The sequence below is a fragment of the Oryctolagus cuniculus genome, chromosome 14, assembly GCF_051225735.1.
Source record: "Oryctolagus cuniculus isolate XC-2025 breed Fujian yellow rabbit chromosome 14, ASM5122573v1, whole genome shotgun sequence".
Classification (NCBI taxonomy): Eukaryota; Metazoa; Chordata; class Mammalia; order Lagomorpha; family Leporidae; genus Oryctolagus; species Oryctolagus cuniculus.
In genome coordinates, this window is record NC_142880.1 from 16345933 (window position 1) to 16370397 (window position 24465).

Genomic DNA, 24465 nt, shown 5'->3' on the forward strand with positions numbered 1-24465 from the left:
CATGATAAGTGACATAAATTCCAGATGGAATTCTTGGAAAGCCAAAAATAATACGAGGAGCAATTGTATATGAAAATTCTGAAATAGTAGGAAAGGGAACTAGAATCCTATCTTTTTTTTTTTTTTTTTGACAGGAAGAGTGGACAGTGAGAAAGACAGACAGAGAAAGGTCTTCCTTTGCCGTTGGTTCACCCTCCAATGGCTGCCGTGGCTGGCGCGCTGCGGCTGGCGCACTGCAGCCGGCGCACTGCGGCCGGCGCAGCGCGCTGATCCGATGGCAGGAGCCATGTACGTCTCCTGGTCTCCCATGGGGTGCAGGGCCCAAGTACTTGGGCCATCCTCCACTGCACTCCCTGGCCACAGCAGAGAGCTGGCCTGGAAGAGGGGCAACCGGGACAGAATCTGGCGCCCCGACCGGGACTAGAACCCGGTGTGCCGGCGCTTCAAGGCGGAGGATTAGCCTAGTGAGCCGCGGCACCGGCCAGAATCCTATCATTTTTAAGACCACAGATCCTCTTCTAGTGGTATCCATAGCAGAAAACCATTGAATGATTTAGCAAAAATTGTATGAATATTTACACAAGTTACATGCATATTTCTTTGCTTATACAACTTGGTTACTTTCAGGTCTGATGTACCTAACAGTAGATAATGGTGAAGTCTCCTGTCTCATACATCATTCTGAAAGCTGGATCCATCAAAACAGAATGTCCTAACTGATTAACTGATGGAGGAGACACAGAATGTTTCAGAAAAGTCAGATCCAGGTGTAAATCTCAAACATGATAGGAAAAAACTAATCTTACCAATCGAATTCGGGGTAATGCTATGTATAAGGATAGAAGATAAGAATTCAAAATAGGATGAAAGAAATTTGACAAAAATGGTGATCAAAGTTAACACTAAATTGAAAGGGACTTCCAATGCTATTGCATGAGTGTTGCCATCTCATGCAGCAGGAGGAATTATGATCAATTTTCTATTTATATAGGGAGCCCAACTTATTGTGAAAAGAAAATATTGACCAGGCTTATCAGCAACAAAATGCAACAGTGTGGTTAATAATTTACTTTATAACTTAATCCCTCTTTACCCTCAAAGCAGCTAAATATTTCCAAATCGTGTAAAAATATATCCAATTTAAAAAATGTAGTAAATAAAAATATGTAACAAAATATGAATCCTAGGCGGAACTTACATTGAAACATTTAAAAAACTCTAAAACTCTAGACTGCCTCTGAAAAAGAATTCATAAATAAATTTATAAGAGTAACCAAATGACAACACACAGTAAACTTTCTAGATGAAAAAATGGCTCTCCTAATAAGCAAAGGCTGAAAAGCAAGAGCAATGCAATATGCACTAGATTCATATTGTGGGGAATGTGTCTGTATCTAATCTAATGCTTGCATACATTTTTCCTATTCTTTGAGAACAGAGTAACAATTGTCTCTTGCTCTGAATCAGAATAACAGAATCTGTGGTTTGCCAAGCTACAGTGTTTGCACTTTCATTACTGTTCATAGAATAACTGTATGCTTCCTTTTGCTGTTATCTTACAGCATTTTATCTCTTTAAAAAAGCTACTCAAACTATCTTCAGCATGAATCTCAAAGTCAAAATCAGCTACCATGTTTAAGCAGAGGTTTTCAATGTGCCTATACATATACTTATTAATATTTATTTTGATAAAATATGATTTTCACATTCCTACTATTTCATTTCACCACAATTTGCATTGTTATAATAGGTTATTGATTGATTTTTTTTTGGTTTAAGGGACTAGGGTACTATTCAGTAATGACTGAGTGCTACAAGTTTATTGCTAGTGTCCAAGGTTCATTCACCCCAAGCAATTTAGTCAATAACCAATTTTTATACTTCTATCTGCTTCAAAATTCCAAACCAATAATCCCTGTTTTTTTTTTAATTATTTCAGTATCAGACTAACATTTCCCATGGAAATCAATATGGGTGCGATCCATTAGCCAAAAACCTGCAGCACTGCAATGCAAACATATTAAAAATATTGATCTTGCAAAGCTACTGATGTTTTGATTGACTTTAATGTTTGTAAGCAGCAATAACAGAATTTCAATGACTGAAACGAACTTTTGATTAAAATTATAGATTTTTTTTGGGAGGGGGACTTGCTATTTTACTGGCTTAAAACATCACATGGTTTACTTGCCTGCCATTAATGAGTGCTGTGGGATATACTTATCCAATTCCTTATTTGTAAACATTTTAGTCTATCATAGCTTACACATCTATAATCTACTTTGAACTGCTTTGACATTTCAATTCCACTTTTCATTACACCCCACAGTGAGGGCTGGACTTTTTGGACTAACAGTGCCAGGATTTGGGAGCTTTAATCCTTCTTCCACTATTATGCAACCTTTGGGAAGGAATTTTATTTTCAGTTTAAATTCCCCAAATGTAAAATGGAATTAACCCTGAGAATCAGTGAACATTCTTATTGCATTTTGAGATCGATGGATAATAAAGACTATAATTTATACATACAAAGATTATTTGGGAGTGGGCATCTGGCCAACAGGTAGGGTGCCAGTTAGATTCCCACATTCCAAATTGAAGTGCCTGGGTTTGTTTGGGTCCTGGCTCTGTGCCCAATCCCAGCTTCTTTCTGGTGTGTGGCCAGCTTCCTGCTGGTGAAGCAGGTGATGGCTGGTGAAGCAGGCGGTTGGGTCCCTGCTCCCCACGTGAGAGACTTGGATTGAGTTCCTGGCTCCTGAATTTGGCTTGGCTCAGCCCTAGCAGTTGAGGGAGTCTGGGGAGTGGACCAGTGGTTGAGAGCTCTCTCTGCCTCTTAGATCCAAAAAAAAAAAAAAAAGATTATTTGTCCCTTAAAGAAAGCACAGAATTTTACAGCTGTTTGGTGATCATCTGGAAACACTCTCCTTTGATTACAAACAGACTGAGACTCAGAAGGTGCAATGACAACCCAAGGGGCTGAGGGCTCCTGGCCACTCTTTATGAAACCTACCACTATGCCGCCTGTGTCCCATCAGGCCCACTTTCAGCACTGAGCCATCTTGGTTTTTATCCTAACACCTCTAGTGTTTTTATCTAAATAACTATCACCCATCTATCCATATTCTTTTCTTCCTATTTATTAACTATTTTCTCTTCTAAAACTTATGTCCTAGTCAAGAACACTGTTTACTGCTTTCACTGCCAAATCCCTTGAGTCTGAAAAGCAGGAGGACCTAATAAATATTTTTTGAATAAATGAATGAAGGAAGGAGCTAGAAGCAACAGTGGAGTAAACGGCTGGGTTGGGCTGGGGTAGAGTGGAGGTTAGGACTGATTCTCTTAGCTTTCAACCTTGTGTCACAAGGCTTCCTTCCTAACACATTCCTTTCACTCTTGTAGACTCCTAGATATCAAAGGACATCTGGAATCATGTCTCTTATACCTACTTTTGTTGAAGTCCATGGATATTTTTGTTTGCTCTACCTTATACCATATTAAAATTACAATTAATTCTCATTTTTAACTTGGGATATTGCATTGGAATAAAGAGAAATAACAACAGTTTGAGTAAAATGGAAATTAAACATTCCCTACTTACAGCTGCTTATTTAATTTCTTTTCTAAGCATCCCTTATGGCCCTTCAAGGGCTTGTAAATCTGCAGGGACTGTGGCCTCTTCTGAGTCTTTTTGCTTTCCCTCACATTGCTCTATACACACACACTACATTTGCAAGGATGCACTGTAACTGGAAGAGAAGTTCCTGGCCCTCTTTCCCAAGGCTGATGCCCCGCTGACCTTCCAGATCTGCCGCTGTGGTGGCAGCTGCTGCTTTCTGGTGAGTGTCAGGGAAGTGGTGAGGTTTGTAACCATCAGCCTGGGTGAGAATCCCAACCCTCCTGCTTAGCACCTGCATGAACCTTGGTTCACTCATCTTAAAAAAAAAAAAAAAAAGGTCATAACACTAACTACAAAGATGAGCTGTGAGGAGTAACAAGACCCAGCTGACGTGCAGGCACTATCAGTGCCCTTCTTCACATATTAGTGAAAAAAATAGCTACCCAACGTTACCGCTCCTCAGCGCTATTCTTTTTTCTTAACACTCTCTGTGAATAGGCTGATGGAACTGGAGTCTGTTTATAAAGGCTACAATTCAGACAAGCTGAAAAGGGCATTCAGAGACTTATGTGGGACCACAAGTGGTTTGGAGAATTCGAAAGGAGGCACAAAGGAAGGCGAAAGTGTTTCCAAGAGCTGACAGCTGTGAACACACTGTGCAACATGTACTCTGTCTACTGAAGAAGATCTCTACCCAATTACCAGTGGCCTGAGCGTGGCAGGCGGTATCATGCTTGAGCAAGGGTAAGGGCATTGCTTTCCTCAAGCACCCCCTCACCCCCGGCTATTCTAATGCCTGTAAGGGGTCTAATGCCCTCAGTGCCTCATTCCCACACTCCCTTATCCCCTCCTCAGAACCACCTTCAGTTTCCTAAGCACCTACTCGCAGTCAGCCCTTGAAAATGGGTCTCTCCCAAGGCAGCTCCATCCATTCATCTACCTAGACTCCTCAAGTCTATCAGCTGCTCCGGTGCTGCAAGGCTAGTGCACTCTGGATGAGATCTTAAGGCCCCTCCCGAGGCAATAAGCTGAGCCAGCCCTTTCACAGAGGCATTTTATTGTATGGATGCCCACCAAATAGCTTCAAGGAAGGTGAAGGCCACCTGCTAGGTGGATTTGACTGAAGATCAACATGACATTAAAGAGAAGGAGGAGTTCTCTGAAAGGTTTGTTTTTATCTCTAAAACTGTAGGAGATGATGGTAAAGGCCAGGATGCAAACAGCAGAAAAAGGTTCTTTTATTATTTCTGCCCACGTGTGCAGTGGGACTTGCAGTGGACTTACAACCCCGGCCGGCATCACTGACTCTGTGCTTCCTCCCTAGGCACTGCTTACCCTTCAGGGGAAAAGCTGGCTGAGATACTTTATGACTGAACCACACACTGTGCAGTGTGGTGGTGGGATCACAGGACGTGCGTCCTGTTTGCTCTCCAGACTACTGTCGGATGCACCTGACCTTTACTTTTGGGGGGAACCGTACAGGCTTTTGAGCACATGAGAAAAGCTATGATTCCCCTCTGCATAAATGAACCTACTAATCCAACACAGAATCAAAAGGGTTTATTCTAGTCCCTGTGGCTCTGCCATGGATCCCCCAGGTTCCAGGTATTTCATGGTAAGCCTCCTGAGTTAGCACCTGCTCACACGACTGCTTGCTCACAGGACGGCAGGCACACAGCAGGAAGACATCTGCTTATGGGTGAAGAGGGGAACGAGGGGAGAATGGCAAGTTTAAAATGGAAAGTATTATTTTCCCTCAAGTTAGAAAGTATTCAGATGAAGGAAAAAGACCATTCAAATGCCAGGACTTGGATGTATGCAACACAAGTTAAATGCATGCAAGTCGGAGATTTGGCTTAATTCCAGGTACAAAATATTTCAGCTCCATGGGGGAAGCCAACCATAGGCCAAAATCTCAAAGCATATACATATGTAAACCATTTAGTATTTAAAAAGGCCCAATATTTTAATTTCTCTAGAAATTCTTAAACTTCCCAGAAATTTTAATGGTACAAACATTTTAAATATAGAGGGCTGGCAGTTGTTGAGAAATATTTTGGCACAGATTCTAATGGAGATTTGTTGATCTTTTTTCAGGGACACACGAGCAAATTTAAAACATAGTTATTGAAAACTTGGAAGACACCTCCCTAATTTATAACTATTTTAAGGCACATCACATGAAAGTCTGAAATTTCCTGATATTATGTTTCTAAATTGTAGGGTAAAGCATTTGTCTTCTTCAACTGAAGACAAAAAGTTGGAAAACGAATGTGTGTCTCCGTGTGAGTGTTTATATATGTTCATACATATGTAGACACACATAAACATGCATATGAGGGTACTTTAAAAAGTTTGTGGAAAATGGAATTAAAAATATAAGCTTATTCTTGTGTAAAAATTTTTAAGCATATATTTTTATTATATACATCTTCCATGTCATGAAAAAAAATGTTTTTGCACCAAAATAAACTCATACTTTAAAAAAACAAGTTATTTATTTATTTGAAAGGCAGAGAGGCAGCGCTCCCATTCGCAGCTTTATTCCCCAAATGCCCACAGCAGCTGGGGCTGGACTAGGGCTGCAGCCAGAAGCCAGGAACTCAATCCAGGTCTTCATTGTGGGTGGCAGGAACCACTACACGACACCACTGCTGCCTCCCGGGGTCTGCATCAGCAGAAAGCCAGAGACAGCAGCTGGAGCTAGGCCCCACAGGAAGGCATTCCTACATTGCACATGGGCACCTTAACCTCTAGCGTAACACCCAACCTGAAATTACAATTAGGCAAGTGTTGGTCAGGAAACAGAATGAAAGCCTTCCAATGAAAACTCTGTAGAAAAACACTCAGGAAAATCAGAAGAGAGAACTGAACTCAGATAACTTTTTAGCTGAGATTATTTGCTAAATGTTAGATGGGGGTGGGGTGGAGGGTTTGGAAATTTTCAGCTTATAAGCTCATTTACCCCTTAAACTAGCCTTAATACCTTACATTAAAAAGTTTGGTGATCACCAAAAAAGACAGACATACAATTACTTTATGAACAGCAATTCTACTCCTAGCTATGTGACCAACAGAAGTTAAAACAAATGGTCAACCAAAGCTCGAACATCAATGTTCACAGCAGCACAATTCTTAATTGCCCAACAGTGAAAACAACCCAAATGCCTTTCAACAGATGAATGGACAAACAAAAGGTGGAATATTCATACAACATAATATTATCTAGCAATAGGAAGTAATGAAGAATTGATACATACCATAACATGGATGAATCTCAAGAACATTATGCTAAATGAAAGAAGCCAGTCACAAGAAACTGCACGTTGTATGATTCCATTCATATGAAATGTCCAGATTAGCAAATGCACAGAAACACGAAGCGCCCAGGGGCTGGCCAGGTGAAGGAGGAATGGAGACTGCCTGCTTAATGGGTAGAGAGTTCTTTTTGGAGGGATGAAAATGTGCTGGAATAAAACAGGTGTGACAGCTATACAACTCTGTGAATGTACTAGAAATCACTGAATTGTACACTTTAAAATGGTTACTATGATACATTTTACATTATGTGAATTTTACTAAATAAAAATTACGGTTAGAATTCTTTCCCATTTTATATTACTTATAATTCTGGAGAAGAAAGATATTAATGAAACCAACTTGGATTTTTTATTTTTTTAAATTTATTTGAAGGTGAAGTTTCAGAGAGAGGAAGGAGAGAGAGAGAGAGAGAGAGAGGAAGAGGAAGAGGAAGAGGAAGAGAAAGAGAAGGGAGAGAGAGATCTTCCATCCAAATGGCCACAATGGCCAGAGCTGGCCAGGCTGATGCCAGGAGCCTAGAGCTTTTTCCAGGTCTTCCATGTGGTGCAAGTACTTGGGCCATCTTCTGCTGCTCTCCCAGGCACATTATCTGGGAACTGGATTGCAAGTGGAACAGCTGGGAATTGAACTGACACCAATATGGGTTGTTGGTGTTTTAGGCTGAAGGTTAACCTCCTATGCCACAATTCTGGCCCCCCAAATTGGATATTATCTTAGGTACTCATTTTTAAACTTCTGACACTTCTATGTGTGTTTGATTAAGCCATGTTAATTGCTATAAACATTCTCATAAGTACATATTTATAATTCTGGCAAAATAAGACAAGGAAACATAGGGGAATAAACTTTGCTCAAAATCCAGCTAGAGGCTACACAACTCTACCTTGCTTAGAAATGTCAACAAGGGGCTGGTGTTGTGGCACAGCAGGCTGGACCGCTGCCTGGATGCCCCACATCCCACAAGAGCACCAGTTCAGATACTGGCTGCACCATTTCTGATCCAACTCCCTGCTGATGTGCCTAAGAAAGCAGTGGAAGACGGTCCAAGTGCTTGGGCCCCTGCATCCGTGTGGCTGAGTCCTGGTTCCTGGCTTCAACCTGACCCAGCACCAGCCACTGCGGCCATCTGGGGAGGGAACCATCAGATGGAAGATTGCTCTCTCTCTCTCTCTCACCAGTGGCTGGAACATGTCTCTCATCCTCTCCCTCTCTGCAACTCTGCCTTTCAAAAAACAAAACAAAACAAAACAAAACAACAAAATCATATTGAAATGTAGAGACTAAACTGTCAAAAAATACAAGATTTACTGCTCCATATTCATCCTCCATGATATCCAAAAGCAAGGTTTATAGTCAATTTTTTTCTGCCTATTGCTTTTTTTTTTTTTTTTTTGACAGGCAGAGTGGACAGTGAGAGAGAGAGACAGAGAGAAAGGTCTTCCTTTGCCATTGGTTCACCCTCCAATGGCTGCCGCGGCTGGCGCGCTGCGGCCGGCGCACCGCACTGATCCGATGGCAGGAGCCAGGAGCCAGGTGCTTTTCCTGGTCTCCCATGGGGTGCAGGGCCCAAGCACCTGGGCCATCCTCCACTGCACTCCCTGGCCACAGCAGAGGGCTGGCCTGGAAGAGGGGCAACCGGGACAGAATCCGGCGCCCCGACCGGGACTAGAACCCGGTGTGCCGGCGCCTCTAGGCAGAGGATTAGCCTAGTGAGCCGCGGCGCCGGCCTGCCTATTGCTTTTAATGCAAGATTCACTTAAGATCTAGGAACTCTGAAGCGAAAATAAATTTAGCAAATATTCATAAGGTACCTAATTACATGTTTACATTATAATGAATATTTGAATATTATGTTTTAAATTTTAAAAATAATTTTTAGCAATTAAAAATAAATAGAATTTCTCTGTTCAGTAACCTGGCTATAGCAAATTTTAAAAAAAGATTTATTTATTTCTTTGAAAGGCAGAGTTACAGAAAAAGGGGAAGACAGAGAAAAAGGTCTTCCATCAGCTGGTTCACCCCCCAAATGGTTGCAATGGCTGGAGCTGGGCCGATCCAAAGCCAGGAGCCTGGAGCCTCTTCTGGGTCTTCCACATGGGTGCAGGGGCCCAAGAACCTGGACCATCTTCCATTGCTTTCCCAGGTCATCAGCAGAGAGCTGGATTGGAAGAGGAGCAGCTGGAACCTGAACTGCTGCCACAGGCAGAGGATTAGCCTACTATGCCACAGTGTTCTCTCCAAATTTTTTTGTTGCTTTCATCGTCGATAAATTCTAAGTATTTCTCAACTTACTCTTCGATCTTTAAGTTAATTGGAGGACTTCTTTTTTCTAATTTTTTCTCTATACTCTTTTCCTCTTTCATGAATACAATGAATATACTTTTCTCTGAGATTCAATAATTGTTAGCATTTTGCCTTTTTTGGTACATGCACATTTTCCTCACAGACTCATTTGAGAATGACAAACAAAATAACAACTGCACATCAAGTATTTGTGTTTCTGTTATATTTGTGTTTCTGTTATATCTGTTAAGTATTTGTGCTTCAGTTATAAGAGTAGTATCATGATACACCCTTTATTATAGCACTCTACCTTTCTAAGAATAAAAGTTAAAAATGTATAATAGTTATATTGACTTTTCTGCAGAATTTCTCACTATAAGCTCTAAGACAGCAATGTGTCTTCTACGTCTTTGGCATGGTACCGTTCTCCTTCCTGACTTCGAGATATTTTTCACCTTGAAAGCGTCCTGAGCACCTTCCAATTTCAGTCTTCTTTTTCTAGATAGATGGCACCTTTTGTGCACACAGCACACAGCACATGGCACACACTCATTCTGTTACTCTGGGAAGAGTCAAAGCACTTGCGTGTCTAACCTTCATCTGGATACTTGTTTTATGCTGTATTTTATTATTTAAAGGGGACAACTTTTCAGCTATAAGAAGAATATGCTCTGGGATCTAACTTACAGCAGGGTGGTTGTGGGTAGCGATATTTGCTAAGAATCTTAAATATCCTCATCACACACTCAGCAGTGGCAACCATGTGATATGCCAGGTATGTTAATTGGCTTGATCATGGTAATCCATGCACACTGTGCCCACGGGTCAACTCATTAGACTGGACAGCTAGAAGGTATACGGGTTTTGTCAATTGTACCTCAATAACACTGGGAGGATTTTTTTTTTAATTTCCAGGCTGCATTGTGTCATTGAGGTCACAAGATCTTCCAGGTCAGGGGCTGTACTTTTTGAAGCCCATCATGAGTGGATACTAAAATATTTCTCAACTCCTTTGAAATCTCCATAGCATGGTATTTATTACAGGAATGCAAATGAATTCAAGAGTCCACACATTTACTTTTACAAAGAATAATATGCCATAAACCCAAGTAAACTAACACTATGGTCTAGCTGATAATTTACTTTTGATTCACTGAATATAACCTCATACTCTCCCGCTGAAAGAATATTTATGCTGAAAGGTTGTTAGTTCTTAGAGAGTATCTGTTCAATCATATATACATACACACTGTGTACATTGTAAATATATATACTCACATATATATGTATATTCACAAATGAAAAAACAGATATACGGAAGTTAAATGATTGACCCAACAAAACAAAAACTTTTAAAAAGCAAAGCTGCAATTAAATAAGTTTATACATATAAAATGCTTAGATCAGGGTCTGGTAATATAGGAGGGGCTTAAGCAGTGTTGTTAGCCTCAGAGTCAACGTTTTTGGACATAGAGTCCAGGGCATTCCATTCTATTTCCAACAGAACTCGTAATCCTATGGTAACACAATGAAGTCCATCCCTGGAGACTATGTTATGCATTCTTTTCTGAACAAGAGACACGTGACAAGAAATCAGGCAGAGACTGTCCTCAGCACAGACCTGGCTGGGGTTGCTCTTCTCCACTAGATCCACAGACTGGCAGGCCATGGGCCTGATCCGGACAGCCGCTAGGTTTTTTGTTGGTTTGCTTTTAAATATTTATTTATTTGAAAGGCGGGGGGGGGGGGGGGACTGATTGATTCTATCCGCTGGTTCAATAGCTGGGGCTGGGTAAGATTGAAGCCATGAGGCTAGAATTCCATGTGGATCTCCCATGCGGGAGGCAGGGACTCAAGTACTTGAGCCATCACCTTCTGTCGACCACCGTGTGCCTTAGCAGGAAGCTGGATCAAAAGCAGAGTTGCTGGGACTCTGAAATGGGATGTGAGTGTTCCCAAGTGGAAGCTTAACCTACTGTGCCACAATACCCACCCCATGGCTGGTGTTTTATTTGACCTATAAAACGGTTTTAAAAGTTGCAACACTTGCTGGAGAAATTTCAAATAAATATGCAGCTTTTGGCATCCCTGAGAAAACTGGAAAATCTGACAATACTGGGCTTGCATGTCACCAGTCAGCTGGGATCTGAGTTTGTAACTCCCGTTCTGCAGCCACAGTCTTAACTACAATTAATGTGAAGAATTATAACTCTGAATCATGCACTGAGAGCTTATATTAGTCAAAAAATGTAAAGTGATATTTGCTAGCTATACCAAATTGCTAGCCACACTTACATAGCTATTTTCCAAGTTGGGAAAATGGATTGCAATAAGAAAAAAAAAAACAAAGGTGATGGTAGTGTTTAAACAGTTTACTGTAATTTAACCAGAAAATCCTTTTGAAGAGAAGAACCTACTCCCTGGACTTCAGCTACATAAGGTCCCACTGTATTTTTCTTTTATGAGAGGCACTGTTCAATAACTTCAATTCACAGGTTAAATAAAAACAAATGACATGACTTTCTTTGGAGTTTTTTCCCTTATTTTAAATATAGTCCTAAGATCTGCAAACATTTCAGTTAGCCCGCTTTTGACCTGAACTAGGCAGCTATAAGGGAAAAACATTAAAAATAAAAATAGGTTCCATTAACTATCCTCCCTCTGCCACCTTACACTTTTTGGTGCTAAAGCATATGCTCTGCCACCTGCAGATAGAAGTCACAGCCTGAGAGTGTCTCTTCTGACAGGAATTACTGGTTTCAAGCATGCCTGGTGATTTGGGACAGTAGCACTTAAGAAACCTTCAATCTGGCAGTTTTATCACGGCACATTTTCTACAGCATTCCTACAGCCTAAAGTTGTGCGAATTTTGGAATCTGACCTTTGGGGAAAAAACTGAATAAAATGAAACCAAAAGGATCCCAGGGTAGCATTTTGATCCAACTGCTTCCTTTTTTTTTTTTTTTCTGTTGTCACATTCATACGTTCCCCCCTCCTATTTATTTTACATCTCAGCGGCCTGGCACCAAGGGTGATTTGGGTTGTGTGTGTTCTGACAGGGTAAAACTTCCTTTTCCAAAAGCAAGACAACTGCTATTCCTACACATGCTGTGAACATCTGGCACAGGAGCTAAAAATTATTATTGCTCCATAAGGAATTTATTTTCCTATTTCTTTTACTCTCATTTACTTTTCTATCATATCTTTTTCTGTATTTATTTATCTCAACCCTCATCTTGTTTTGGAAAGGGATTTGGACAAAGAGGAACCCAGGCAGATCTTCTGGTGATGATAAGTGAAGAAACTGGTCATTTTCCCCAAAACAAATATAAAAGTTAAAAAAAAAACTTACCAAGTATAACCATTTCGGCACCCTACACTTAAACCAAACATAGACAGCAAATGGAGAAGTGTCTATTCATGAAAATGTGCAGAAGCACAGATAAGATGGGGGCAATCAGTGGTGAGCAGCCTGGGAGACAGAGGAGTGGCTCCAGGGTATCACTGGTGGTGAAAATCTGCAGCACCGTGGTTAGAGGAGGTGGACATGATTTGGGGTGGAAGGAGAGAAACACATGCCACCCACGAGTGTTATCAACATATAAAGCAAACTCGACAGAAAACCACCACAAAAGGCCCTGGCCCTGCTCATCTGAGCCTGTGTTCTTGCTTGGGGTGAGGGGCAGACCAGAAGTTCAGCAGGGAGCTGCTGGTATGAGAAGGCCATGGTTGGACTAGACGGACCCTCACACATCCCTGCCCTCTGAGAACCGGGTGCTGGCACAGAACTGCAGGAAGGCAGACATGCAAGCAGAGGACAGACTTAACAAATCTGGATCCACTCTGCAACTCACACACAGATCCACCTACAGAGCCTTAGGGGCGACTGTGCAAACGTTGTTGATCATTAAGCTGTACAGGCAAGGGAGTGAAATCTAGGAAGATAGCCTGAGATAAAATAAAAAGAGGAATTAAAAATATCCTCAGAGATGTCAGTATGTGTGCCCTGAAGGGGAGAGAGATTCTGCAGATGAAGTCCAGGCAAGTTTTAAAAACAGAACAAAACCAAAAACAAACAGAAAACCAGTAGTAGCAACAACTCTCAAGGAAAGCAAATCAGACTCTAAAGGTGCCCTTCCCATGTCTATTAAACATTGTACAGGAGGTTACAGTCTGCACAGTAAGGCAAGGAAAAAAATCAGTGGCATGCATAGTGGGAAGGAAGAGATAATAAACTCTTTTTGGACATAGACAACCTGGTCCTACATTAAGGAAATCCTAAGGATTCTTTCTGAAAAATTCTAAAACTAACAAGCAAGTTTTAACAAGGTCACAGAATGCAAATCAAAATGTAAAAATTGTTCTTAATTTTTATACTAGCAATAAGCAATTCAAAAATAAAATTAAGAATTACATTCGCGATAGGATCAAAAAGAATAAAAACTTAAGAATATATTTAATAAAAGAACTTCAGCAAGACAAAACAAAAAACATTGCTAAGGGAAATTAAAGATGATTCAAATAAAGAACAAGACAGAACTTTTATTCCCCTTCAAAATTTACTATAAAGCTACAGTATTCAAAACAGCATGGTACTAATACAAAAACAGACATATAAAACAACAAAATAGAAATATAAGATCTGGCAGGAAGGAGAGGAAGCCCCACTTTGTTCCTAAATCTGTAAATATGAAATATATGAAATCTGTACAACTTAAATAAAAAAACTAAAAAATAAGAAATAAAGGTAGAAAGAAGGAGGGTGGCAAGGAGGGAGGGAGTGAGAAGAGGAGGGAAGAAGAGAATATTATTGTGCTCTTAGACTTGTATCTACAAATCATGCTGCATCTGTTAAAAATTAATGAAAATGAAGGTAAGAAATGAAAAAAGCAAAATAAAAAAAGAAATATGATATATATTAAAGGACACATTATGGTCAGCTGACTTTTGAGAGAGGTTCAGGGCAATTCAATGGGACATATGGACATTTCTTTCAATAGCAAAGCTGGAAAAATTTATATAGACATGCTAAAAAATGAACCTGGATCCTAATCATGCACCATACCAAAAAAAAAAAAAAAAAAAAAAAAAAAAAAAAAAAAAAAAAAACTTGGGGCCAGCATTGTGGCATAGCAGGTAAAGCCACTGCCTGCAATGCCAGCACCCAATGTGGGCACTGGTTTGTGTTTTGGTGCTCCACTTCTGATTCAGCTCCTTGCTAATGACCTGGGAAAAGCAGTAGAAGATGACCCAAGTGTTTAGGCCCTAGCTGGTCACATCGGAGACTTGGAGGAAGCTCCTGGCTCTTGGCTTTGGCCTGGCCCAGCCTTGGCCATTGCAAACATCTGGGGAGCGAACCAGCGGATGGAAGCTTTCTTTCTGTTTCTCTCTCTGTAACTCTGAGTTTCAAATAAATAAATATTTTAAAAATACTCAAAATGAATCACAGAACTAAATGTAAGAGCTGGAACTTATAAAGTTTCTCCCACAAAACACAGGAGATACTCTGTAGTCTTGGGTTAGATATGATACCCAAAATTTGACTCATAAAACAAAATAATAATAAATAAAACTTTACACGATTTTTATCTCACAAAAATACTGCTCTTCTTCAAAATAAGCCATTAAACCATTAAGAAAAAGAAATGACAAGTTAAAGCTTGGAATAAGACATTCGAAAATCATATTCATTTATCTGGTAAAGGACTTTTATCCAGATGATATAAAGAACTCCTAGAATCTGATATTAAGAAAAACAACCAGATAAAAACAAGAAAGAATAAACAAATTTCACCAAATAAAGATATCTGTATGGTTAACAATCACATGAAAACATACTCAAGTACTCATCACAGAAATACAAATTAAAACCACAATGACATTATACCACATATCTACTAGAATGGCTACAACAACAAAAATTGACCCTAGTGATTACTGGTGAGGACATGGAGAAACTGGAACTCTCAGACTTCATTAGTGTGAATGTAAAATGGTGTAGCCATTTTGGAAAATAGTTGTGCGGTTCCTTAAAAAAGTAAACATGAACTTTGCATATGACTCAGTAATTCAACTCCTGGGTACACACCCAAGAGAAATAAAAATGTGTCTACAGATTTGTATGTGAATGTTCCTGTGAACAACATGACGCACAATAATCAAAAAGTAAATGCAACCTAAATGTCTTTCAGGGCAAATGGATAAACAAAATGTGGTACAGCTTGCGTATCCCTGATCCAAAGTGCACTTCAGAGTTCAGATTTTTTTCAAATTTTAGAGTATTTGCATGTACTCACTGAGATTTTTTATTTTGGGGATGGGATCCAATTCTAAACACGAAATTCATTTATGTTTGTACTCATACATCTTATACACATAGTTTAAAGATAATTCTATATATGGATGAATCTCACAAGCATTACTGTAAATGAAAAAATCCAGACACTGAAAAAACAACACATGTTGTATGATTCTATCTATATGATGTTTGCAGAAAAGGCAAATCTTGGGGCTGGCATTGTAGTGCAGTGGCTTAAGATGCTACCTGTAACACCAGTGTCCCAGATGGGTGCTGGTTTGAGTTTTGGCTTTCTGCTTCCAACCAAGTTCCCTGTTAATGAGCCTGGGAAAGCAGTGGAAGATGACCCAAGTACTTAGGCCCCTGCACCCACGTGGGAGACCCAGATGGAGCTCCAGGCTGCTGGGTTTGGCCTGGCCTAGCCCCAGCCACTGTAGTCATCTGGTGAGTGAACCAGGGAATGGAAGATCTCCTTATTTCTCTCTCTGTCTCTCTGTCTCTCTTTCTCTGTAATTCTGCCTTTCAAATAAATAAAATTAAATTAAAAAAAACCCAAACAAAAGGCAAATCTATGGAGACAGTAAATCACTGGGGCTGCAAAAATTTTGTGAAATACATGGATTTACTTCATACCTATTATAGAAGATCTCCCCAAAGATTTCTTTTGCACCAAAATAAACTCATACTTTTAATTTCATATTCCACAAACTTAAAATAATTATTTATTCATTTGAAAGGCAGAGAGAAGGGAAGAGACAGAGAGAACTCCCATCTGCTGGTCCATACCCCAAATTTGCACAACAGCTGGGGCCATTCCAGGCTGAAGCCAGGAGCTGGGAACTCAGTCTAGGTCTTCCCAGGCAGTGGCACGGACCCAGGTGCTTTCTCCCAGGGTGCACATTAGCATTAGGAGTGGAGGCAGGACTCAAATCCAGGCACTCCAATAAGGGCTGTGGGTGTGCTGGGTGGCACCTTAACCACCACACCAAGTGCTCTCCTCCACAAACTTCTGTCAGTACTGCCACATGCACCGTAAAATAAAAAAGCACTTAGTCTTGGGGCTGGCTCTGTGGCGCAGCGGGTTAAAGCCCCGGCCTGATGTGCCGGCATCCCATATGAGCGACAGTTCAAGACCTGGCTGCTCCACTTCTGATCCAGCTCTCTGCCATGGCCTGGGAAAGCCGTAGAAGATGGCCCAACTCGTTGAGCCCCTGCACCCATGTGGGAGACCAGGATGAAGCTCCTGGCTCTGGCCGTTGTAGCCAATTAGGGAGTGAACCATCAGATGAAAGACCTCTCTCTCTCTCTCTTTCTACCTCTCCTCTCTCTATGTAACTCTGACTTTCAAATAAATAAATAAATCTTTAAAAAAAAAAGCACTTAGTCTAAAATGTATCTCTGACTGTTGTGGCAGAGAGTTTTAAACACTTTAAACAAGCTGATCAGAAAAGAAAAATACAGTTCAGATACAACATTCTGCAGGAGGTCAAAGGTGTGCAGTTACTGGATATGTGGACTCATGTGTTCTAGGGCATTATCCGTGGCTACAAACTCACTGGAACTCTTTTTAGGTGGCATTTATTCGAATAAGTTTACGTCCTTAATGAACGAGATTAGCTTCATTCAAGTTTGGCCAAAGGGGCTTGTCATACTGTTCTAAAAATGTCCCACAATGTCTCAGAAATTCTGACAGGCCTGTGACTCCCATCTTTCCAAATCCACTTCTTTCTAGGGACGTTGTCGTCTCACTGTAACCACAGCACAAACTGCACTGCATAATACAAGCTACAGCACATACTTCTGTTATTGATGTCGACTGGTCTCAGATTTAAAGAATCATAGTTAATCTACAGTTTGAATCTTCTCCTCCACCATCATTCTGAGTGGATTCTACACGGTGTCACTCTTTATAATGTGTGTCACCACAGAACATGAATTCTCTTCGTCAGGATTTTTAAAGGGCATGAAATTTCAGGTACCGTGTTGGTCCTGAGGCCTGCCAACAGAGGCTGGGGCTTATGGCTCCATTTAGTTCCTGGCCAATGCAACCCCTAGTCAGTAGACTGTTCCTACTGGAGTTTCCCTACCAAATATGACTTTGAAGATACAGCCTTGATGAGTACATTAGTCAATCTTTATGGTTCTCTAGCCCATTAGTCATATCACTGCACCAGAGTTACACCACCTACAGACAGTAAAATCATCTTGCTTATTAATTTCCCATATGGCACATCATGTTCATGCATCAAGGGCTCCCATGTTAAATCAAAAAGTTATGCTTTTGCCTATATAGCTATAATATTCCATTTAACAGTAAAGAAATTCCATTCTTCCCCTAATACATTTTTACTATGTATGAAAGTGAACCAAGAGGAGTTTCCTTGTGTGGACACTATAATAACTTTTGTTTACTCTGTAAATGAAAGAAATCTATGAACACACACAAAGAAACACACATTCAAAAGAAGATTTCAGAGAAAAGTACAAATGGTAAGGCAGCAAAAAAGGAAAAAGTAGTACATAAATGTCCATTTATTGATCAAACTGAAGTGAAAACTATAGCTGAAATTTTGTGAGTACCCATAAGTCTCTATTAATATAAAATTTACCACAAACAAAGGACTGCCTTTTGTTGCAATCCCCTTGAGTCATCTTGTTAAATTTCGTCATAACATGTGTTGCTGTAGTTCTACACTTACCTTTGCACTTTGTAGTGTGCAGCAGACCAACATAATTAACCACTAGTAGGTAGTGTTTACGTTAGTTCTCAAAAGGTTAAGAAGCTGATTATAGCTAAAATCAGCTTTGCCCGAGGCTTCAGGGGCTCTGTGTAATCAAATTAGACAAGCAGGGCACAGTGTCACCTAACACAGACCAGTGGCACTTTCTTCTTTGCTCTGACCCTTCTCCTTCCCCTACTTTGATTAGGGGAACAACTCATGCTTTATGTGTTTACCAGATAATTTTAAAAGACTAGTGGCATACAATTTCATAAGATGTCCACCTGTTTAAAAGTAATGAGAACATCTGCAGAAATTTTCTGAAAGCAAAAACATTTTTTTTCCAAAATTTTGCTTGTTAATAAAAGTGAAATGTACATTGAGAGATGTATTAGCAAAACGCAGGTGACCACGTTACCACGGGGACATGATACAGACACTTTTTAGTTGGACAGAGATGGTCAGCTTTGTTCTGCAGAAAACTATGCTGTAGTTTATCTGCTTCCAAAAGAATCAGAGAACTTTGTAAACATGATACATAACATGCTAAGATTTCTAAGAAATTGCAGGAACCCACTCTGCTGTGTATGGCAGATTGTCCCTCGATTTCTATTCTTTCAAGTCAGCCCAGGGCAACTGCATAACGAACATATTTCAGAAGAAAGTTTAATAAGGTGCAGGAAAGCACAAACCAGCCCTATATCAGAGACTCTTTCTACAAGCTTCTATGTTTAAATGCAGTAAAAATACTGATCAAGTTCACCTCTTGCTTTTTTTTTTTCATTTGAAAGGCAAAGTTACAGGTACAGAGGGAAAGACAGAGAGAAGAGAGAAGAGAGAGAGAGGGAGAGAATCTTCTCATCCACTGGTTCAACTCCTCAAATGGCTGCAACAGCGAGTACTGGGCCAAGCCAAAGCTAAGAGCCAGGAGATTCATCCAGGTCTCCCACATGGGTGCAGGGACCCAAGCACTTGGGCTATCTTTAGCTACTTTCCCAGGTACATTAGCAGGGAGCTGGACTGGAAGTGGAGTAGCCTGGACTCCAACCAATGCCCATATGAGATTCTGGCATTGCAGGCAGTGGTGTAACCCACTGAGCCATAACACCAGCTCCCCCTGCCCGCCAAATGTTGCTACTTTTGATCCCAAAGGGAATAAAAGCATGAACACTCAAGGGATGGTTAAAAAGAAAAACAACAGCAAATTTAAATAGAAATATAGTATCTTGCTCCAACCAAATTTATAAACCATATTTAAAACAACAGGCAAAATGTGATATATCATTGTCTTCTTATATTTGACTTTGAACTAGTAGTTCAAATTCTACATATTTATATCTTTGCTTGAATACGGAAATGAAATGAAAGCAAACATTCTACAGATGAGTGATCAAGAGAAAATAAGTTTTGCTAATGATTTATTCTGGGCAATAAAATCAAAACTTGTTATTTTAATTGATTAAGTCATAAAGAGTTCCTAGAGAAGTCAAATCTTGCTATTTGCACAGTCAGACAATTTCTGCTAATCCAGCAGTACTTAACAAATTCACATGTGGTTAGCTTGTCTTGCCATAGCTGTATATCACATTTCTGTGCTGCAAGCTGTGCAAAAAAAAAAAAAATCAATATGCCAAGTTTAACAAAAGGACAGGAAACATGATGTCCTCCTATATTTTCAATGAACCTCAAATGACTCCGCTGTTCATACTCAGTACAATTTATGGCAGAGAAATGTATTCTTCAATGGAAAAAAAACTACAATGGAATGAATTATTTAAATTCAGAGCTGAAGTTCTGCCTTACTCCATAATAACAATTTATTTAGAAGATTCTGACATTCTGATGCAATGTGCACAGCCATTCACAGGCAGACTTTTTTTTCTTGATGAAGGCGCAAGTATATTCTTTAGATCAAAGGAATATACAACATCTATTTATGATAATACTTAGATATACATATTTAATTTAGGTTTTAGAGATTCCCCCCCCCCAATTTCTTTTCACAAATGAAACACATGATGAGATAGTATCTACTGAGCAAATGCTTTAAATTTTAGCACTAAGAAAAAAAAAATCCCAGTGGATCCTGAGCTACCACATTGAGTAATTGATTCTTGATTTTTATATCTTCTTTTACTGCTGCAGAAGTACATCAATGTGTGGAAGTAGATTAGGATGAAAATGCTAAGAATGAGGTAGGAGTGGTCATGACCAATAGGTCATCACAGAGCGGTGCCACTCTGCCTTCTCAACTCAGCGACGTGGAACTAAGTGTGGCAAAACAACCAGTAAGTTGGACTTCAGCCAAAGCATTCAAAACTGTTGCCACAGTTGCCTTTTTTTCCCCCTTGGAGTAGGAGAGAATTGGCTTTGAAATCTTTAACAAAGCCATACACATAGTACAAAGTAAGAAAGCAAAACAATACACATACACACACAGAATAATTCACTTACATGTCTGGACAATTCTTTGGTAATTTTCTTCATTTCAATAGGCAGTAGAAAATGGATTAATAATACTTAGCAGAAGCATGTATGTTGCTGATCAGCACGGAAAGTATAAACTGTTATATCAGATACACTCAGAGAAGTGCACTTATTGCTAACTTTCTGTTGATGTGTCATTTGTAAGAAAATTTCACTAATAATGCACCATTTAAAAGAATATGGGCAGAAATTACCAATCAGAAAATAACAATGTGATGATTTTAACTGTTGAATAATATTAATGTTGCTAATGAATGATCATTTCAGTACAATTCATATTTTATTTCAAAATAGAATAGGGCTTGATTAAGAACATGGCTTACAGAAGTGATGCTTTCATAGGCATATTCAGGAAACCCAGAATAACAGAGCTTACAGGAAAAAAAAACAGGCCAGAGAAGTCATAATTTAACTGTACATTAAATTAGACTCTTTAAAGTCTGCAGCTACATGAACAGTCACATGTAATCCCCAAGCAGTCATATGGCCCTTGTATATAGTCTAGTCCCAGGAACTGAGAGACTTCATACTTTTGGAAAACAGTTAAATATTCTAATAACAATAAAATCCTGTCCATTTTAGTTTTGATGAGTGGTTTATTACTGAGAAAAAGTAACAACATGTTATAATTTTATAGTGATGGCAATTCAAATTATTTTTCACTTTTTCCCATTTTTTTCTCCTCATCTCTGGCTCTCTGGTAGCAACTCTTCCTTCTTCACTAGATATCATCTATTAACGGGATTTCCCTTCCACTTTACTGCCAATAAATCAAAGTTACGGGCTTAGTTTTTGATGTGGACACCTGGCCTCTGCTCTTAAGGCAACACGGGTGGTTCTCTTTTGGACGTTTTGTAAAGACATCATCTCATTTACATTTTCAGCTCTGCCTCATTTCTGCAGCATCACTCCTTCCTTGCCCACAGGAGATTTCTCCAGAACTTTTATATGTCTGGAAATGTAAAAAACCTTTCACAAAACTACCCAGGGTTTCCTATTATCATCGTAGTCTATAGGCCAAAATAAATGATTTGACCTTTTTGAGTTCTTAGGCTATGGAGTACTTATTTTATTCTGTGTGAATGAAGGCCCTAGAAGAGACTCTCCGGGCTAGAAAGGATCAAGGGAACCATCTACCTAACCATCAACTATTTAAAATGAGGACCTATCCAGAGAAGTTCAGTGACTGGCCCACAGCCACATACAGGTTAGCAACTCAACTTTTATCTTTCTATACCCACATTGTGCTTTTTTAGTGCCCCGCGGTTATTATTCTGCTCAAAACACAACTGGGGAGAATTGTCAATCAGGAAATTTCCTACAGATAACATTTCTACCACTTTCAATCAACGTATCTCTTTCCACTATTACACCTTCCATGCACTTTCAAATCATATCTCAATGTGACTCGTGGGTTCTCTTCTTCCCTGAGTCTCCCTTTCTTATCTGCCCATTAAAAGACGTGTGCAAAGGCTATCTGGTTCACAAGCTGCTGTGCTCACGCAGTTTTCTTGCGGAACCTCCTTATTAGGTATGCTTCCTAAGTCACACCGAACATTTCAAAATGCCCATGTGCTAGTTCCAAAATGCAAAATTTTAACTTCTCATTTTCCGATCTGTTTTGCTTCCTTCCTTTAAGCAATACAGATAGAAAATTCTTGACTTGGTGTTCCCAGCTCTCTGAATACTCATGTGAGTTCCCTTTTCTCATTTTCCTATGTTTACTCTCTGAGCAGTCCAGAGCAGGCTCCTCTCTGTCAACCTTCAGCACCAGGAGAGATGTGCAGCATTTGGCTCTTTTCCCTTCTCAGGCCTTCACGACTTTTCCTTTTCAAGTTCCTTCAAGATCGTTGCTTAGGAGCTCTTGGTAAAACCGCCCTAATTACTGCTCTGCAGTCAATAGCCACATGTCAGCACCATCTCCTCATCTTTAACTTTAAAAGTCAGAACCCTAGATTTGAAGTAGATGGTAAAGATTCTTGAGCCCAATCTACTCCGTGTAAGAATTCCCCCTATCAAATTTTGGAAAAGTGGTCATGAAGCCCTCATTTGAGTGTTTCAAATGACAGAAAGCTTGCCAGTTTATAAGGCAGCCCATTCCATTTCTCAAACCAATTCAGTCCTTCAAGTGAGCTGATTTAATTTCCAGAGTCCACAATCAAAGTCTTTGTCACCAAGTCTATCCTGAACCTCACACATGACTTGGGGCTGGGTCCTGCTAAGTCATTAAGTCTTCTGTGAGTTCTCTTGTCGTGGTGCCTTTAGGATTTGGATGCTACCTTCTAGACCTCAGGAGATCAGAATGTCTACCAGCAACTGTACCAAATAATTCCAGGAAAAATGATTTTAAAACTTTAACTGGACCGCTGAAAGAAAAAAGGAACATCTTCAACTGATGCTAGCTCTACAGCTCTCCAACTGGCTTGTATAATATTTTAGTACATTGTGACAAGGTAGCTGCTGGCTTAAGAGTCTCACATAAGCCCGAATGCTAATACATTAACTTTCAGACAGCCAAAAAACTATGTATCAAGGAAACTATTTCCTTTACTGCAGAAAATATGTGCTTCTCAAAATTACAGTTTCAGCATTTATGATGGACAATCTATGTCTTGAATTTCTTCCTTTTTTACTGCTTCAATTTACAGGGTCAAATAACAGACTCACTGTTTTATTTGTCATGTGTTTAGATGCCTAACTAAATAGCAGGCATATACACAGTCTTATTTACATGTGTGTATTATACTTCTGAAATAAACATAAGGGAAACCATTATATTTAATGATCACACACCCCAAAGCTTTGTGGTGAAAGGCATAATTTTGGAAAAAGTAAAAAAAAAGATAAATTATAAATGTGGTCTACTTTAATGTTGAAATCCTAAAATCAAGCTAACATGCTACCTCCCTATACTGGTTAAACATTGGGATTTGCTTAAAGGGTGGTTTTCAATTTGACAGGTTTGCAAAAGGGGAAGGTGGGAAGCAGAGGGGTGGAACCTCATGAGGCGGCTCTGTAAGATGAATCGCTGGCAGGGCGAAGCGCCTGGGCGCAGTAATAGCTGGAAACCGTAAGTGTTACAGGCTTTGAAGTCACTTCAGCTTTGATGTCTTACTCTCACAGTTAATCGTAAGATAGTATGGAAGGGAAAAATAAGACTTTCCAATACTGTTCTTGGTGTCTTTGCTCAGCAAATCCTAGCGTGAAAAGAGATTGGTGTCTGTGTGAACTTTAATGGTAGTACTGGTCTGTTCTTTATTTTAAAAATTTTTTTTGTTCTTTACTTTTTTAAAAAAATTTAAAGTATGAATGAAGTAATTAAAACTATTAGTTTGAGGCAAGCATATAGATGTGCAGAAAGTTTTAAATTTGTTTTTAGAGTATATGAATCAATAAAGAAGGAGGCACATTAATATGATTTGGATTTGTTTCAACGCTAAGCAGTGCTTGGATTGGTTATGGAGACGTGGTCCCCAACCTTGAGGAACTTACCAGCTGAGGATTAATAAGCTGCAGGTGGTTAAAATTCATAGGAAGGAGCCTCAGACAGCACCTATTCTAAGACTAAAGTCCAGAGAAGTGGACTCTGGGAAAAAAAAAGACCAAAGTGCTGAGTACTTGAGTTCAATAAACCATAACCAATAGACAGTGTGCACAAATGAAAGGATTAGAGGCCGGCGCCGCGGCTCACTAGGCTAATCCTCTGTCTTGCGGCGCCCGGCACACCGGGTTCTAGTCCC

At 39.8% G+C, this 24465-nt stretch overlaps 1 protein-coding gene across 11 annotated transcripts in view; it reads right to left on the reverse strand.

The window, feature by feature from the left end:
• The window catches only part of ARB2A (ARB2 cotranscriptional regulator A), a 466145-nt gene that overhangs the window by 75255 nt on the left and 366425 nt on the right, over positions 1-24465 (reverse strand). For 2 of the 11 annotated variants that reach the window (XM_051853995.3, XM_070056471.2), the window contains one exon: positions 19640-19840. The exons of 8 other annotated variants lie outside the window; for them this stretch is intronic. In XM_051853995.3, the coding sequence (XP_051709955.2) occupies positions 19821-19840 (20 nt within the window). In that variant the 3' untranslated portion in view covers positions 19640-19820. Of the gene's footprint in view, positions 1-19639; positions 24312-24465 lie in introns of those variants that run through there. One more of the 11 variants, XM_089313032.1, reaches the window with a different exon arrangement.